Source organism: Salminus brasiliensis, chromosome 18, assembly GCF_030463535.1.
Source record: "Salminus brasiliensis chromosome 18, fSalBra1.hap2, whole genome shotgun sequence".
NCBI lineage: Eukaryota > Metazoa > Chordata > Actinopteri > Characiformes > Bryconidae > Salminus > Salminus brasiliensis.
Genome location: NC_132895.1, coordinates 23,214,023 through 23,230,758, shown reverse-complemented (window position 1 = coordinate 23,230,758; position 16,736 = coordinate 23,214,023). Strand labels below are relative to the sequence as shown.

Below are 16,736 nucleotides of genomic sequence, written 5' to 3'. Positions count from 1 at the left end.
CGGCTTTCCCCAGCATTCAAAAAAAAAAAAAAAAAAGACAATCTGTCACAGCATGTTATTTTTCTCCATTGCCTGGAGGTCCAAGTCAGGGTTCAGCACTGATCCTGAAGGGCTGGTGTCTAGTGCATTCTGGTGATTCCCCTGTTCAAATCACACCTGACCCTTAGGGGTGTTTGAGCAGGGACATCACCAAACTTTGCCGGACACTGGGCCTCAATGGTTCAAGTCCATTGCTTCTCCGGTGATACACCAATGATACACACTTTTCACCACCTCTAAGCTTTAGACAATACTAAGCAAGTTAATAAGGTGACCATAGTACTCTGCTATTCGCCCAAGTACTCTCGGAAGAGGTGGGTCTTCAGTCTGTGTTTGAAGACAGCGAGCGACTCTGCCGTTCGCACACCCAGGGGAAGCTCGCTCCACCACTTCAGTGCCAGGACAGAAAAAAGCCTGGACGCTCGTCTTCCGCGGATTTTGAGGGATGGCGGGTCGCGCCGAGCCGTACTTGAAGCTCGAAGGATGCGAGCAGCAGCTACAGGAAGCCAGTGAAAGGAACGCAGCAGTGGAGTGACATGGCTGAATGGCATTTAGACTGGGTCAAGCAGGCTGGGCAGATCTAAATCACACTCACACAACCATTTGTATGATTATCTTATCACTGTGAAGCTTTTGTGGCGCATCATTGCCCAATCTTGGCTTTAAATACTCCGCTATTACTGTCAGCCAGCTTAGATTTTTTTTTTCATCTTAGATATTGCCTTTTCTCCACAGTTTGTGGAAAAACACTCATTAACACATTACAAGCAATGCCATCTTCTACAGCAGAAACATATTCATCATGTCCATCATTACACGCATTCAAATCAGGCCCTAGAATGGAAACTGTATTTTTTTTGATAAATGAGTTGAATAATGAGAGTTCAGTACACAGAAGAGACCTAGCGTTAACCTCAAACACAAGAAAAGAAAATTTCCAAGAAAATCTGGCGTATCAAAAACAGAGCTGTGAAACAGGCCAGTTTGAGATCCCTGAAACTATTACGTAACAGTCTTGACTCGTTAAATGTACACACTCAAATTTACATAAGCCCAGCCACCTACAGCTACCGAAAGCTGCAACCTGGGAAAAGGGAAACCACCACTTCCTGAGAGTATGTTGTTGTTGTTGTTGTTGTTATTTTTTTAAGTCAGTATTTTAGTCTGAGACAACCTTTGCCATGATTGTGCATCAGCAACACTGGTGATTCTGCTAGATATTGGAAAACAGGTTGCAATGCAAACCAGGTCTTGTGACTGCGATTTTGCTTTTCATCTAGCATGAAGGGAGCTCAAAAGTGATGACCGGCAAAGCAAAAGCAAGGGAAGCCAGCAGGTATCCGTGCTAACCCATGCTACCCCTTAACTAAAAGCTAACGCAACGACTGGCTTTACCACCTCTTCAGTTAGCGAACGCCATGCCGAAAGGCAGCAACACTGTCTACACTGTCTATATTTTTTCATTTTAAGGCAAAATAACAGGGTTGTAAAATCGCACCTGGGGCATTGTTTGACCAGTTACATACAATATCTTGTATTTAGACTTTGGAAAACAATTAAAATACTGAATAAATGCATTCTTTAAATCACTGCAAAGTCACTGCAAATAGGCCCATTGTTTAGCACCCTCCTTCAAATCAGTATACAGTCATCTGTGGTCAGTCTGGCCTTGGTCAGTAAGGTTCAATCTGCGATGATTTAGAAAGTGCTTTCAAGGTTGAGAAGTTACTGCCAAAATTCAGTCAGTTTAGGAATGGTAAAATATTTGAAGTAAATATTTTTGGACTAAATGCTGAATTATTTATTATCAATTATAATGATTCACACTATCTGTGGCACTACCCACTGTGAATCTTCATCTTCATTGCTCTTGCATCAAGATCGAAGGAATGATGCAAGGAATATTTTATAAAGAGGCTCTAAGCAATACAAGCTCTACTTCTGTATGGTGCGGTAGGTAAGTGGTTCCACAGCTGTGTGAGGTTTTAGGGGCGTCAGATGTCTGACACAGTATCTTAAAGCCTCTTGAACACAAACCACAATAACTTCAATGATTTCAGTACGTAGTAAAATTGGCTTGTTGAATCTGAAACAGTGTATCAAAATATCAATCTATCACCGATACACCCCTCTCTGTCCCTTCAGGAAGAATCTCACCTATCGTTTTTCATTGAAACTGTCAGTGAGGCATCGGAGTGCAGCCTGTCAAGCTAAAATGACTGGACCTTTCAATAAATAAAAGATCAATCAGTTTGAGAAGTCGTGATTTCAGGAGTTTATTTTGTCAGAAGGTCCGGACGCAGGCACTAAAAAAAAAAGCTTCTGTTGGAGAATCAAGCTGTGTGAAGTTCTTGTCTTTGCTTACCCTAGTTTAGAAAGCCGGAGTCTCAGTGCAGGGTCAAACCTTGAGGCAGAGAAGGCTGAGGGCCTTGCTCAAGAGCCCAACAGCAACAGCTTAGTGATGTGGGTATCGAACCCACAACCCTATGATCAATAACCCAGTGTTCTAACCACTTAGTCACCACTAATGACAAGAGGCCTAATTCTGAGGTCTGTAGAATACCTTTTAACTTATGAGCGTGCAAATTGTAATTGACAGAACGGCAATCTACACAATGCAGGTGTGTGTGTGTGTGGTGTAGAATCAGCGTTCTAATTTGCATAAGCCAACATCTGTAGCTAGAAGGTTCTGGTGTGTAGTTGTGGTGCTTCCCATAACCAGAGCAGTGGTGGCTCAGTGCTTGGAGGGCCCTTGTGCAAAGTGCTTAACCCTCACTGCTACTCTATATACACTGTGTGCAGAATTCTTAGGCAAATGAGTATTTTGATCACATCATCCTTTTTATACATGTTGTCCTACTCCAAGCTCTATAGGCTTATCTCTGTAATGAGAAGGGGTGTGGTCTAATGACATCACCACCCTATATAAGGTGTGCTTAATTATTAGGCAACTTCCTTTTCTTTGGCAAAATGGGTCAGAAGAGAGATTTGACGGACTCTGAAAAGTCAAAAATTGTGAGATGTCTTGCAGAGGGATGCAGCAGTCTTTGCCAAATTGCCAAACTTTTGAAGCGTGATCACCAAAGAATCAATCGTTTCATGGCAAATAGCCAACAGGGTCGCAAGAAACATGTTGGGGAAAAAAAAGCCCAAAAATAACTGCCCATGAATTGAGGAAAATCAAGCGTGAAGCTGCCAAAATGCCATTTGCCACCAGTTTTGCCATATTTCAGAGCTGCAACATTACTTGAGTATCAAAAAGCACAAGGTGTGTGATACTCAGGGACGTCAAGACTGGGCCAAGAAATATCTTAATTCTGATTTTTCTAAGGTTTTATGGACTGATGAAATGCGAGTGACTCTTGATGGGCCAGATGGATGGGCCTGAGGCTGGATCAGTAAAGGGCAGAGAGCTCCACTCCGACTCAGACACCAGCAAGGTGGAGGTGGGGTACTGGTATGGGCTGGTATCATCAAAGATGAACTTGTGGGACCTTTTCAGGTTGAAGATGGAGTGAAGAAGCTCAACTCCCAGACCTACTGCCAGTTTCTGGAAGACACCTTCTTCAAGCAGTGGTACAGAAAGAAGTCTGTATTGTTCAAGAAAAACATAATTTAATGCAGGACAATGCTCCATCACATGCATCCAAATATTCCACAGCATGGCTGGCCAGTAAGGGTCTAAAAGAAGAAAAAATGATGACATGGCCCCCTTGTTCACCTGATCTGAACCCCATAGAGAACCTGTGGTCCCTCATAAAATGTGAGATCTACAGGGAGGGAAAACAGTACACCTCTCTGAACAGTGTCTGGGCTATATTGGTCACTGATTTGTTTGTGGTTTTGTTTTTGAATGTCAGAAATATTTATTTCTATTTTTTTTTGTTGTTATATTGGTTTACCTGGTGAAAATAAACAAGTGAGATGGGTATATATTTGTTTTGTTGTGTAAGTTGCCTAATAATTCTGCACAGTAATAGTTACCTGCACAAACAGATATCCTCCTAAGATAGCCAAATCTAAAAAAAACCCACTCCAACTTCCAAAAATATTAAGCTTTGATATTTATGAGTCTTTTGGGTTGATTGAGAACATAGTTGTTGTTCAATAATAAAAAGAATCCTCTCAAATACAACTTGCCTAATAATTCTGCACACACTGTAATCTATAATGACAGTAGAGATACTTAACTTAGACGCCTTGGCTACTCACATACAGCTTGTTACAGACAGCTGTGAGGAATTGGTTGTTTGTTATTTTTAATTTAAAAGGAGGATTTTGCCATTTTTACTGAGGTGTAAATGGTCAGTTAAAGTGGTTCAAGGAAAATGGTTCACTGTAGAATTTATGTCACAATGTATAAAACTTTAGATATTTCCATTTTTATTAATTATCCAAATCCACCAATCAACCCACATGTCTTCTGCGATGTATATTCAATGCTGCTGATGGTAAATTACTGGTAAATTAAAAGTTTCTTTAGTAACCATTTAGTAATTTGGTGCTTTACCAGCACCCGGCATGTACCCCTCCACCTTGGATGTGTTGTTTACAAATACATTTCAGGGCAAAAGCTTATCAAAGGCCCAAAACTGTGTGTCTGACATAAGGCAATGTATTTATAATTATTCTATATAATAGCTTTTATGATGTAGCTTTCAGATGTATTAAATTCCAAGAAAGTTCCTCTACATAAGAGCATTTACACCTAACCCTGCAAACTACCCTTGTTTACATCCGAACCACTTTGTTTGAAATGTTTGAAAAATGGTATAGAAAATGGTGAAATCACCCTTTAAACACTCCACATTAATAAGAAGGGATGTTGGATTTCAGGTTAACCAAGTAGCGAATATGCTGAGTATGCTGAATTTTACAACACAAAAATAGAAGAGCAGCATTCATAGTAGCCTGACTCCTCCAGGGAACTGCCCGTTTTGCCCGGCCCACGTGCCAGCCCTGGTTAAAATAGAGAACGTGCTAAAATATGCAGGGCAGTGGGACTCCAAAACCAGGACTGAGAACCACTGTGTGAAATTACCAAAGCAGTAATGGGTCAGATAATGTGCGCAGTGACAACCGAAATGATGTGCACTTCCATTCAGAAGCCTTCTTTTCTTTGAGCGCTGTTCTGGATTTTATTTTTTTTTAAAGCAGGGCCCGAGCTGTCTGTGTGATTAAATCATAATGAAGTCAAATAAAAAATGTCCTGCGATAAGTCCGCTAATTTAATCCTGTTCACTCACCCATGACTCGTAATCTCTCGGCCCCCACCACCACCTCATGGTCATCGGCGGAGAACAGCAGCTTGCCCGTGCTTGACTTCACCTCAAGCATCTTGCCCCGTGCGTGAACTCCATGGGAACCTGCAGCGAGAAGCCTTTTTTAATTGCATTTCAGAGTTTATCTGTGAAATATTAAATCCCCCATTGACATGTTTCACATCTTGTGACTCACAAAGGCCGCGATAATGCAAGACTTTTATGCTTGATTGTGGAACGTGTGTGTGTGTTGGGGGGTAGAGAGAGAGAGAGAGAGAGAGAGAGAGAGAGAGAGAGAGAGAGAGACAGAGAGAGAGAGAGAGAGAGAGAGAGAGAGAGAGAGAGAGAGAGAGAGCTTGCCAGTGTATTTAGATTAGATTAGTGTTGTCAGTATACTGTGTAGGTGCACTCTGTACGGATACAATTACAGTCTTTAGCCCAGCTGTCGTCATGCACAATTTGTCAGCCAACCTCTACCTTGTCTATCACTGGTATCACGGTTTCTGACCACAGGGCTGCTGATGGCCAGATATTATTTGGATAGTGGACATTCTCAACACAGCAGTGGTACATGTGGACATGCTGAGGGCCATCCATCTGGTCAAATACAAATAATAAAACAATTCTACATAAAAATGGCTCTTTATAAAACTACTATACTCTACATATAATCTACATTTTTCCCAATTTCTGCATAATTGAAGCATAAGAATGATGCTTTTTGGGTGTTGCTGCAGGCTCCCCCTACAGGATTGTAATTGACTTTTACACCACTGCAGTAAATACAAGTCATGCTGTCAGCCCTTCTCCTTATGAACAGCTATAAACATGCATTTATTGGCAAGCTGCGAAATACAGAGTACTTCAGCATTTAAAGGAAAGGAAATCTTGTTGTAAAAATGATTCACCTTTGTGGTAGATAGGAACAAAATGTCCAAAGTGTGCAGATGCTTAAAGAGCATAGAAAGTTAATACATGCAATGCGATGCTGCCCTGATGACTGAGACAGTGTTTTAAGACAAGCTTTAGGCCTAAAACTTAAAAACCGAGGTACATGTCAGGCATTCTAAAATACTCACTATTTCACTATTTAGGACGTTTAAGATAGTAAATAAAATGGCTGGAATTATATTGTATTATATTATACTATTTCACTATTTAGGACGTTTAAGATAGTAAATAAAATGGCTGGAATTATATTGTAGAGACCTGTTTCACAAGCATTTCACACAAAACCACTCTTAATGACTTCATTTACATTCCGCTGATTATGCGGAAATGTGAGCTGTACAAACCATTGTGGCAAAGCATGTGTTCACCTTCTTGCTGGGTATGATAACCAGTGCAGACCAGCTAAAGATGCTTGAAGTTACTAAACTGTTACTAACTGTAGACTAAAATCAAAGCGATTGTATTTAATGAATTCAAATAAAAGGTATAATTAAACAATATGAGTGGCACTGCACACTGCATGTCCAGAATGATCATTTCTAAGCTAACTTAGAAATGGGACATATTGCTGCTAGCAGTGTTGCTAAGGCGTCAGTGATGGGTGTTAACATCACGCCTCGTGTTCTGTAAAGCTGTTATTGGTAACTGCTGTGGACAGTTTGGCTAGGGGGAAGGAAATGCTAGTGAGTTTGGACAACCTGTTCAAAATGTCTTGCTCATGCCCATGTCTTTTTCAAGTAGAGTGTAAGTGTAGAGTTTTTCTGCTATTTTAAGAGCAGTTTCTATTTCTAAGCTGATTTCATCACACTGGCAGAAATAAAACATTATATATAAAATGTGTCATCTTTGAAAATAACATTCTGAGGTTTATCTTTTCCGTTATGTTTAGCAAGAATATATATATATATATATATATATATATATATATAGAGAGAGAGAGAGAGAGAGAGAACTTGTGTATTAAAATGTGCAGATGTGTGTTCTATGTTCTAAATCTAGAGGATTTCGTCCTTATTTTCAACTCTTGCAAATGAAAGTAACTGCGCATTTTGCCAGAAACCAAAAAATGGCTCAAATCTTAGCCTGATTCTAACTGATGACAGCCAAGTTGAAACTGGTTTGATATGAACATCAGAACCTGAAACAAATGCATACACTTTAGACTGTTCTAATGAAACAAATTCTTATAAAAGTAGAAAAACCAATGATGCGGAAATTCCAAAGGTGTGCCATAGTTTTCGAGAAGCTAGCGTAAGAATAAGTGTAAGCTGTTTTACCAAATCTTACTAAAGCCTGCTAAATTAGTTAGCTGTCTCTTGTTCTTGTTCTTTAGTAAATGGACACTGGCTCATTTGCATTGAGCGGACAAGTTTCCATATTCCACCCTATATTCTACAGCAATTACTCATTCTGAGTAAAAGAATGTCAGTATCTGCATTTAAAGGTGCTGTGAAAATTGTTCACATTCGTGGTGGATATGAACCAGCGTGGACCAGTATATCCAGTGTGCAGTGTGGAGAGGCTAAAAGTGACACATAGAGAGTTAATACATGTAAGGCTACGCTGCCCTGATGCCTAAAACAGTGTTTCAAGATGAGCTTTAGGCCTGAAATCTAGGTCCAACCTAGAAAAAAACCTATGCCAGGCATTCTAAGGCACAATACTCAATATTTTGCTATTTTGCTAAAACATTACATATAGAACTCGGCTGACACGGAGGCCACAGAGCATTTTAGATTCTTGAGTTGCTACAGCAGTTATTCATTCAGAGTAAAAGAATATCAATCCAACAACACAGAAGTTGTATGTTTACTGACTAAAAGGCCGTCTTTATCAACCTAGCATGTAGCATGTAGATATTTAATAGAGAATATATTCATCAAAATAAAATGGGTTTGACTGCAGAAGTTGCACTTATAATTTTAAATAATATATTTGTAGGAGACAAGCTGTGCTTGTGAATGATAGACCAATGACTAAAAACTGTGAAAAAAGCCAGAAGGCTTTATGCTGATGCTGGCATAATCTTATATTAAATAATCTGCTGTGCAATCTTGCTTAAAACATTGAGATAATAAAGAAATTGGTCTGGAATCAGGCAGAATTAAGGCAGCACTTTTCCTCTTAGCAAGGACTTGGACAAGCTATCACTCTTTTAGGCATATATTTAAAAATAAGCCCATGTGTATTACTAATTATAAACAAAACAGTATGGGACAACTCCTGTATAGTGTAACAATAAATACTACTCTCAGACTTGGCCAAAAACTATAAAGTAAGGAATTAAAAAAAAAAAATAATGCAAAATCTGTTCACCTTCATTTTCCCAAAACCTAAACCCCAAACCTTACCTTAACCTGAACTAAAAGCCTAAACCTTTACCCTGGTCCTAATCCTCCTAAAACTCTGAGCTTAACATTGCTGAGTTTCACCGGACCACATGTTTCTACATAACTGTAAAATCTAGCCCAAGACCATCTTTTTCTGGTAGCTGGTTTTAGATGGTCGAAGCTGGTCTTTTTATGGTCAATATGGTTGAAAGGTTGGTCATCCAAGCAGAAACACACCCTATACCGGTAAGTCAGCTAGTTAACCAGCTAGCTCTTGACCAGCCTAATTAAATGTGAGTGTGCTGGGACAAGCTGGTGAAACTCATCAGGACTAGAAGGTTGAACAGTTTGGACAAGCTGGTCACCCTGGTGTTGGGTGTTTGGTGTTCGATGGGATCATGCTGGTCAACCAGCTTGGCTCTACTGGTTGTCTAGATTGACCAGATTGGTCATGCTTGTAGACTAGCTAAACCATCAAACTCGAAAATAAACATACCTAATACTGGATGTTGGATGTCAGGAGCTAAGCTAGTCAACCAGCTTGACCAGCTCGAGCTGTGTTTTTTTTTTTTTTTTTTTTTTTTTTTTTCTTCTTTCCCCTTCAGTAGAGGTATTCACTTTAAAAACCCTGCATTAGAATTCAGTGACCAACCCCACCCTGCTGGACTTGGTTTTTCCATTTGTGATTTGTATACCTTCTTTTTAACATGACATTAAAATTGTGGTCCCTTAACTGGCCCATTTCAGGCTAAATTACTTTTCATCGATATACACCTCCTCACTGGCACTATTAACCAAGACTACATAATACATGCATCCATGCACTTGCAATTACAGTGCACTAATACTCTGTAATTAATACGTCTGTAGCCATAGTTATGAGCTGTGATCCCGTGAGAGATGAGAGCACAACTCTGGCCATTCAAGAAGTCCTTCTTTATTAAACAGTAATACTGCCATCTGTCCCATAAAATCTAACATTTGCTGCATGACTTCATTTTCCCTCTTTTAACAGACTGGCCTAAATTGCCTGGCTAAGGTCAGTATATATTTAATTGACTAGATTTCTTGTCCCCGAGGTTCAAAGAGCATGTGGCGGCTGTAGACCCTACACACTCTTTAAACTAAGGGTGCTAAAAAGGGTTCTTCTGAGGCCCTGAAGCAGTGGTTCTCAAACTAGTCCTCAAGGACCTCCAGATGGTTCACACTTCTGCTCCAACACAAAGAAATGGAGACCGTCTGGGGTTCTCCGAGGACTGGTTTTAGAACCATTGCTGTGAAGAACATTTCTTATTTAAAGAAGAGGAACAGAAACAGATTCAAGAACCTCTAGATAAGGTTCAATATCAAAGTTTGATTATTGAAGCTAAGAACTGCTGAGCAACATTTCTGTCTAAAGCTGGTGTCTAGAGTTAGATAAAGCTCAGGTAAGGTACTCACAAAGGTGTATTTTACGGGCCTAGACTGAAGTGTCTTAACTCCATTGACAATTTAGTGAGAAAGTCAACCTTGATTATTGCTTTTCTGATGACAGTGTTGTAGTCGAGACCTTTCGAGGTGAAATCCAGTCAAGACCATGACCAGGACACAGTGACTAAGTTAAGAACTACACTCACTTCTGAGCGAGTGAGTCTCTCTAATGTTTCCCCATTAGCTAGCAAGAGTGCAGTATGCAAACACAATTTCTAAAGGCATTTTAAAGAAAGAACATGTTTCAGTCTTGACATTAGGCTCTTACAGTGTTTAGCTTACTGTGTGAGGCCTATTACTGACCACAGTATTCTACAGGAGCGCCACTCGTATGAGTGAAACACTGTAGGAGTGAATGTTCCATGCTCTAAGTGGCAAAATCTGTACGGCTGGTTTAAAAAGGCTAGCTTCAAGGATTAGAAGGTTCAAAGAAAGGTATGTTGCTTCTGGTTTAAAATATGCTTCACTTTAGCAATCAGAGCTCTCACAGGAACAAAAAATAAATAAATAAAAATTGTAAATAAGGGTGGCTTTGCACGCGTCTGGCCTCAAATGCTGCGCAAATGCATTAAATGAATGCCCATTTGATTCCCACTTACCTGCGACTAACTGTGAGACCAGCTGGTTCTTCCCATTGAGGATGTTGACAGAGACATTTTTAGATGACTGCAGGAAAAGTGGACTACCCTGAAAAAAGAGGATGAAAATGATAAATGATAAGAGTTCTCAAAAATGATGATTCAACTTCTCGAATAGTCCATGGCTAAAAACTGCTTTACTAAAATGAGTTATGAAATATATTCTTATATTTTCTAATTATATTTTTTAAACAAGGAACCATACACCCTTTCAATACTTGTATCCAAACGAATTTGGTATGTCCACCCGCATTAATCACTTAATCTCAAATCACTTAACCACTCTAGGATTAGAGAATGTATATCAGTCTAAACTCAGTTTATAAATAACAAAACTTTAAACTCTACTGCTTTTATCGTGTACAGTGTATTCTTTACAGTAATTACATTCTTTTTATTGGTATGTTTAGTAGTTTTTCCAAAAACAAAATGACAGCGGTGGTTATTTTTAAAGGAATGATAGAATGGGATTCAAATTTTTCTTTCTTAATATAAAATATGTAATTCTTTTACATTTACAGGGCCAACTTTATTAACAATAATATTAAACCAGTTGCAGAAAATAAAGAAAATTATTCTAAAATATTTGTCCTGTGTTCCTTTACAGGTTTTAAGTATTTAGTATGAAGCTAAGGAGCTTTAAAAAATAAATAATTGAATAAATAATCAAAAAAGTTTAAAAAGTATCTAGAATTATGAACAAAGCAGTAGTCTAATGACTGGGACAATAAAAAAAGAATGAAGTTTTAGAATGCATCCTGTGATAAACTCTTAAGCATAAAAAGTATTCTCTTTGTGTTTGAGTAAATTTATATTTATTATTAAATATATTACATTTATATTTAATAAGTTAATTAATAAGTGAATCCAAACTTTGTTTTAATCATTTGTTTTAGCAAATTTTACCCATGTTTCTCGGTGTATTAACCCAACTCCCCTTAGCACTAGCCCGACACTATGAGGGTGAGGACTAGCACGTCTTCTCTGAGACATGCAAAGCCAGTCACCGCCTCTTTTTAAAACTGCCGCCAAAGCAGCCGACACAATCTGAGGAAAGCACCGGGTCCCCAGCCCCGCAACACCAGTTAACAGATGCCTGTGCTGGCCAACATCGCATTTAGAGATATGAGGGGAACATCATTAATAAACTGATCATGTGTAAATATCAACTTTCATCAACAAAACACTGAGAACTGTTTTTCTACATTGCTTCATTCAATATGCTTCATATTTGAGTATGTAAAGAATGCACTGGAAAAAAAGGCCATAAAAATGGCCAAACTGAGAGCATGAGCCAGCTGCATATGTCTGAAATTCATGTATTCTCTGCAGTTCACTGATTCCTAGATCTTTCTTGGTATCAGGAACAATATTTCATACTCCAGTTGACTGATTCATTACAGATAGTCTTATATGTTAAAAACATGAGATATCTCCATATTGTAAATTATACATGGCGGCGTGTTGCTCCGGTTTCACTCAAGTGTAAAACTCTTCCTTAGTGGGTGCAGCAGATCATTGTGAGAACATCTGGTGTGCGGGAAAATGAGGTCACAACCAGAGAAACATGTCTAATGAGATCCGGGTTAGATTTGCAATAGAGAAAGCTAATTAGGTGAATTAAACCCATTTCTGATTCACAGATGCGGACTCCCACTATAAGCACATGAGATGCCAAGGAAGGAAGAATGTACTTTTGAGTGTTTTTAGGCTCTCAAAGTTTCTACATCTCGCGTCAAATAATGTGTATTTAATATCAAATTAAAGCTACAATTTACTTTAATTAATTCTGTAGAATATCTGTAACCTCACAAAACTTTCACCCCCAAATCATAATCACTAACATCACTGATCACTGATTTCTAATTCATACTGGGTACTTTTCTTCCCAGTCCACTGACTCCACTGACTCCAGTTACTGCAAAATGTCTTTACCCTCACTCGATGTTCACTGATGTTTTTTTCTTGCACTACAGTTTAAAATTTATACACTGAATATATGACCTATGTATTTATATGCATGCTATAATATAATATATATTTATTATAATATAAGAATATTTATTTATAACATAATTTATATTACTTTATTCTAATATGATAATCATATATATATATATATATACAGTCATGCCCGAAAGTATTCATACCCCTGTCAAAGTTTGACTTAAATTTACTTTTTTTTTAACCAGAAATTATATTTTTGCCTGGAAATCACACAGGCATCTCCCAGGAGATAACACGATGATGTACAAGAGGCATCATTGTGGGAAAAAATATTTCTCAGCTTTTATACACATTTGAACAAAAAGTGGCATGTCCAAAATTATTCATACCCTTCTCAATAATTAATAGAAAAGCCTTTATTGGCTATTACAGCAATCAAACGCTTCCTGTAATTGCTGACCAGCTTTTTGCATGTCTCCACTGGTATTTTTGCCCATTCATCTTTAGTGATGAGCTCCAACTCTTTGAGGTTCGAGGGTCTCCTTGCCATCACCCTGATCTTTAGCTCCCTCCACAGATTCTCAATTGGATTCAAGTCAGGACTCTGGCTGGGCCACTGCAAAACATTAATGTTTTTGTCTGCTAACCATTTCTTCACCACTTTGGCTGTGTGTTTTGGGTCGTTGTCGTGCTGAAATGTCCACCGGTTCCCAAGGCCAAGTTTCTCTGCAGACTGCCTGATGTTGTTGTTGAGAATCTTGATGTATTGCTCTTTTTTCATGGTGCCATTTACTGCGATCAAGTTCCCTGATCCATTGGCTGAAAAACACCCCCAAAACATTAGGTTCCCACCACCATGTTTGACAGTGGGGATGGTGTTCTTAGCAACCCTAAGAACACCATCCCCACTGTCAAACATGGTGGTGGGAACCTAATGTTATTCTAAGGCTTCTCCTTTTTTACGCCAAATGGTGCACACATCATTGTGGCCAAACAATTCAATTTTTGTTTCATCTGACCATAAAACAGAACACCAGAAGTCTTCTTCTTTGTCCAGATGAGCATTTGCAAAGGTCAAGCGGGCTTTTGTGTGCCTTTATAATTCTGGTTAAATAAAAGTAAATTTAAGTCAAACTTTGACAGGGTTATGAATACTTTCGGGCATGACTGTATATATATATATATATATATATATATATATATATATATATATTTCTAATTAATTACTTTTTCTTTACTTTTTACGTTCCATACATTCTATAGATCAATCATTGAGCTTTACTTAAACTTATGTAAAAATGCTTTGACTAAATATTCCCTTATCATTTTATAATTATAACAAAACGGAATATTCCACAAATATAGTATATTTCACTCTATTTCTAATTCATACTGGGTACTTTCTTCCCAGTCCACTGACTCTCCACTCCCACTTTACTGAGTTACTGCAAAATGTCTTTACCCTCATTCAATGTTCACTGATGTTTTTTCTTGCACTACAGTTTGTTAAAATTCATACACTGAATATATGACCTTTTATGTGCTATAATATAATATTAAAATATATTTTACAATTTAATAATATTAAAAGTATAATATTTATTATAATAAGAGTATGTATTTATTATAACATAATATATATATTACTTTATTCTAATACTTTATTTTCTAATAATTACTTTTTTTTTACTTTTTCTTTTCCATACATTCTATAGATCAAGCAATTCAACAAAAAACAAAAAAACACATGAGCTTTACTTACACGGATGTACAAATGTCTTTGCTTTGACTAAGTATTCTCTTATCATTTCATAATTATAACAAAACTGAATATTCCACAAATATGGTATATTTTACTAATTTCTAATTCATACTGGATTCCTTTTTTCCCAGTCTAGGATAAGAAATTAGTTGAGAAATGGACCGGAGCCTTACTTACACTGAAATGGCTTGATTAACTAAATGTTCATTCCAAACACATAAATAAAAACAATAAATTAAAATTATGGGCCATTTTCCTAATATTGCCAATGTCTAATTCAAACAGGGTACTTTTCATCATCTGTAAAACACAAAATGTTAGTGCACAATGTTTCTGCTTCATTAAAATTAGCAATCTAGCAAAATTATCATAATTCACAATATTCACAACTTGCATGCTTTGCAGTCCATGGTAAACTCTATGCAACACAAAACCCCAAACAAACCATACTGTGCATTCTAATGCAATCTGAATTCATAAATATGGGTCATATTTAGAGGTGTCCTAGGGAGGTGTTTACATGGTGGAGAGCCAGATCACTACAAGTTCTAAATTATGAATAGCGGCAAGCAGCTAGGGATCTATTGCATAAATCATGTTCTTATGACTATAACATGTCTTGCGCTGGGAGAAATCCATGCCACGAATATTTAATTCGCAGAGGACATCAATGCTGACCAAGACAATGTAGGGAAACTCGAGCAGACTTTCCTCCTTAGCTTTCCCTCTCATTTCCCCAGCTGCTTAGAGTCCAATCTGCACTTTGGAGTGTGTTTTATATTTAACACAGGCTGTCAGGGTGTTTGAAGGTACCACGTCAGGCGTGCTCGAGTTGTTGCTCTTAAGGTATCCTGAAGAAGATACTGAAGAGGCCCACATAGGCCCAAAGAGGCCATCTTCGCAGCCTACAAAGGCCCCATCACCAGTGGACAGTTGTTTTTAATCTCAGCAGTCCATTGCTATTCCGTCCACTCTCTCTCCCTCCTTCAAGCTTTCATTGGCTCTCAGTGTCTGTGTTTCACTAGTGTTAGACAGATGAGATAAGGCCTGCGCCCAACACATTATCAAGCCATCCATCCGCCTCATGCTCAGTGGTATTATTGCGTCTGGCCGGGGTGCGAGTGAGTTAGTATCTGGCAGCCGTGGCTGATGTGTACTCACTGGTCTGGACTGGATTTCTTTGGCATACAGCGGCTGGAGAAACTCTGAGTCGCCCTCTAGTTTGAGTCCTCTCTCCGTGATTCGCAAGTGACCCATTCCATCCTAAACAAGGAGAGAGAGAGAGAGAAGTGGTGGTCAGTGCAAAATCCTTTAGATGGCTAAATAAAACAGTAATATCATAGGTGTACGTTCATCCCTTGCTTACAGTGCATATCTTTAGGAGGTGTTTTCATTCAATTTGAGTTTGATTAAGTCAGATTTAGCAGATTTTAATATGCTGAGAACACAAATATGCCTGGAGAAAGGGTTTACACAGCAGCGGAAGTCTAAAACTTAGCGAATATTATGGAATCCTGTCTAATCAACATTCCAAAATTTAATGGTAGGTATTGCATACATTGCAGTTTCATTGTGTTAAAATCACAGCACTTTCTCACGCAGCCCCCCTTATTTCAGGGTACCATAATATTTGGGACATTTGGCTTCACAGGTGTTTGTTTACTCAGGTTTGTTCCATTGCTTCATTCGTACAGGCATAAGATACCTAGACTTGCTTCTAAGCTTTCAAACACCTTTGGAGTCGGTTGCCATTGTTCAACATAAGGAAAAGAGCTATTATGAGGCTGGAAACCAAGAATTAATCTTTAGAGACATAGATCGGTCATACTTTGGGATTACCAAAATCAACTGTGTGAACTATGGTGAGCTCATTAATTACAAAAAGACTGGTAGGCCAAGGAAGACCTCCAGAATCCTCACTAACCATCAGGATAATCCTTGTGTGTATTTGTCAGAGACTACTTTCAGCGGAAGACTTCATTAATAGAAATACAGAGGCTACAAAGGATTGTGGTAAAAGATATTGTGGACAAATGCGACCAAGATAAACCTGTATCAGTGTCATGGCAAGAGCAAAAAGGAAATGTTCACAGTCACATGATGTTGGGAAGGTCATGGCTTGGTCATGTATGGCTGCCACAGGTACTGGCACACTTGTCTTTATTGATGATCTAACTGCTAAGGGGAACAGCACAGTGAAGTCTGAGGTGTACAGGAACATCTGCTTAGTTTTCAGTAAATGTCTCTAAACTCATTGGGCAGTGTTTCATTATACAGCAGCTAATGACCCTGAACATACAACTAAGACAGTCCTTTTGTGTTTTTTAGAGTAAAAAAT

At 38.4% G+C, this 16,736-nt stretch overlaps 1 protein-coding gene across 2 annotated transcripts in view; it reads right to left on the bottom strand.

Annotated features, from left to right (window-relative positions):
• Window positions 1-16,736, bottom strand: part of sgcd (sarcoglycan, delta (dystrophin-associated glycoprotein)) — a 240,833-nt gene that overhangs the window by 57,480 nt on the left and 166,617 nt on the right. For both annotated transcript variants that reach the window (XM_072661482.1, XM_072661481.1), the window contains exons 3-5: window positions 15,560-15,661; window positions 10,651-10,738; window positions 5,286-5,405 (exon numbers count right to left, since the gene is read on the bottom strand). In XM_072661482.1, coding sequence (XP_072517583.1) covers window positions 5,286-5,405; window positions 10,651-10,738; window positions 15,560-15,661 — 310 coding nt within the window. The remainder of the gene's footprint in view (window positions 1-5,285; window positions 5,406-10,650; window positions 10,739-15,559; window positions 15,662-16,736) is intronic.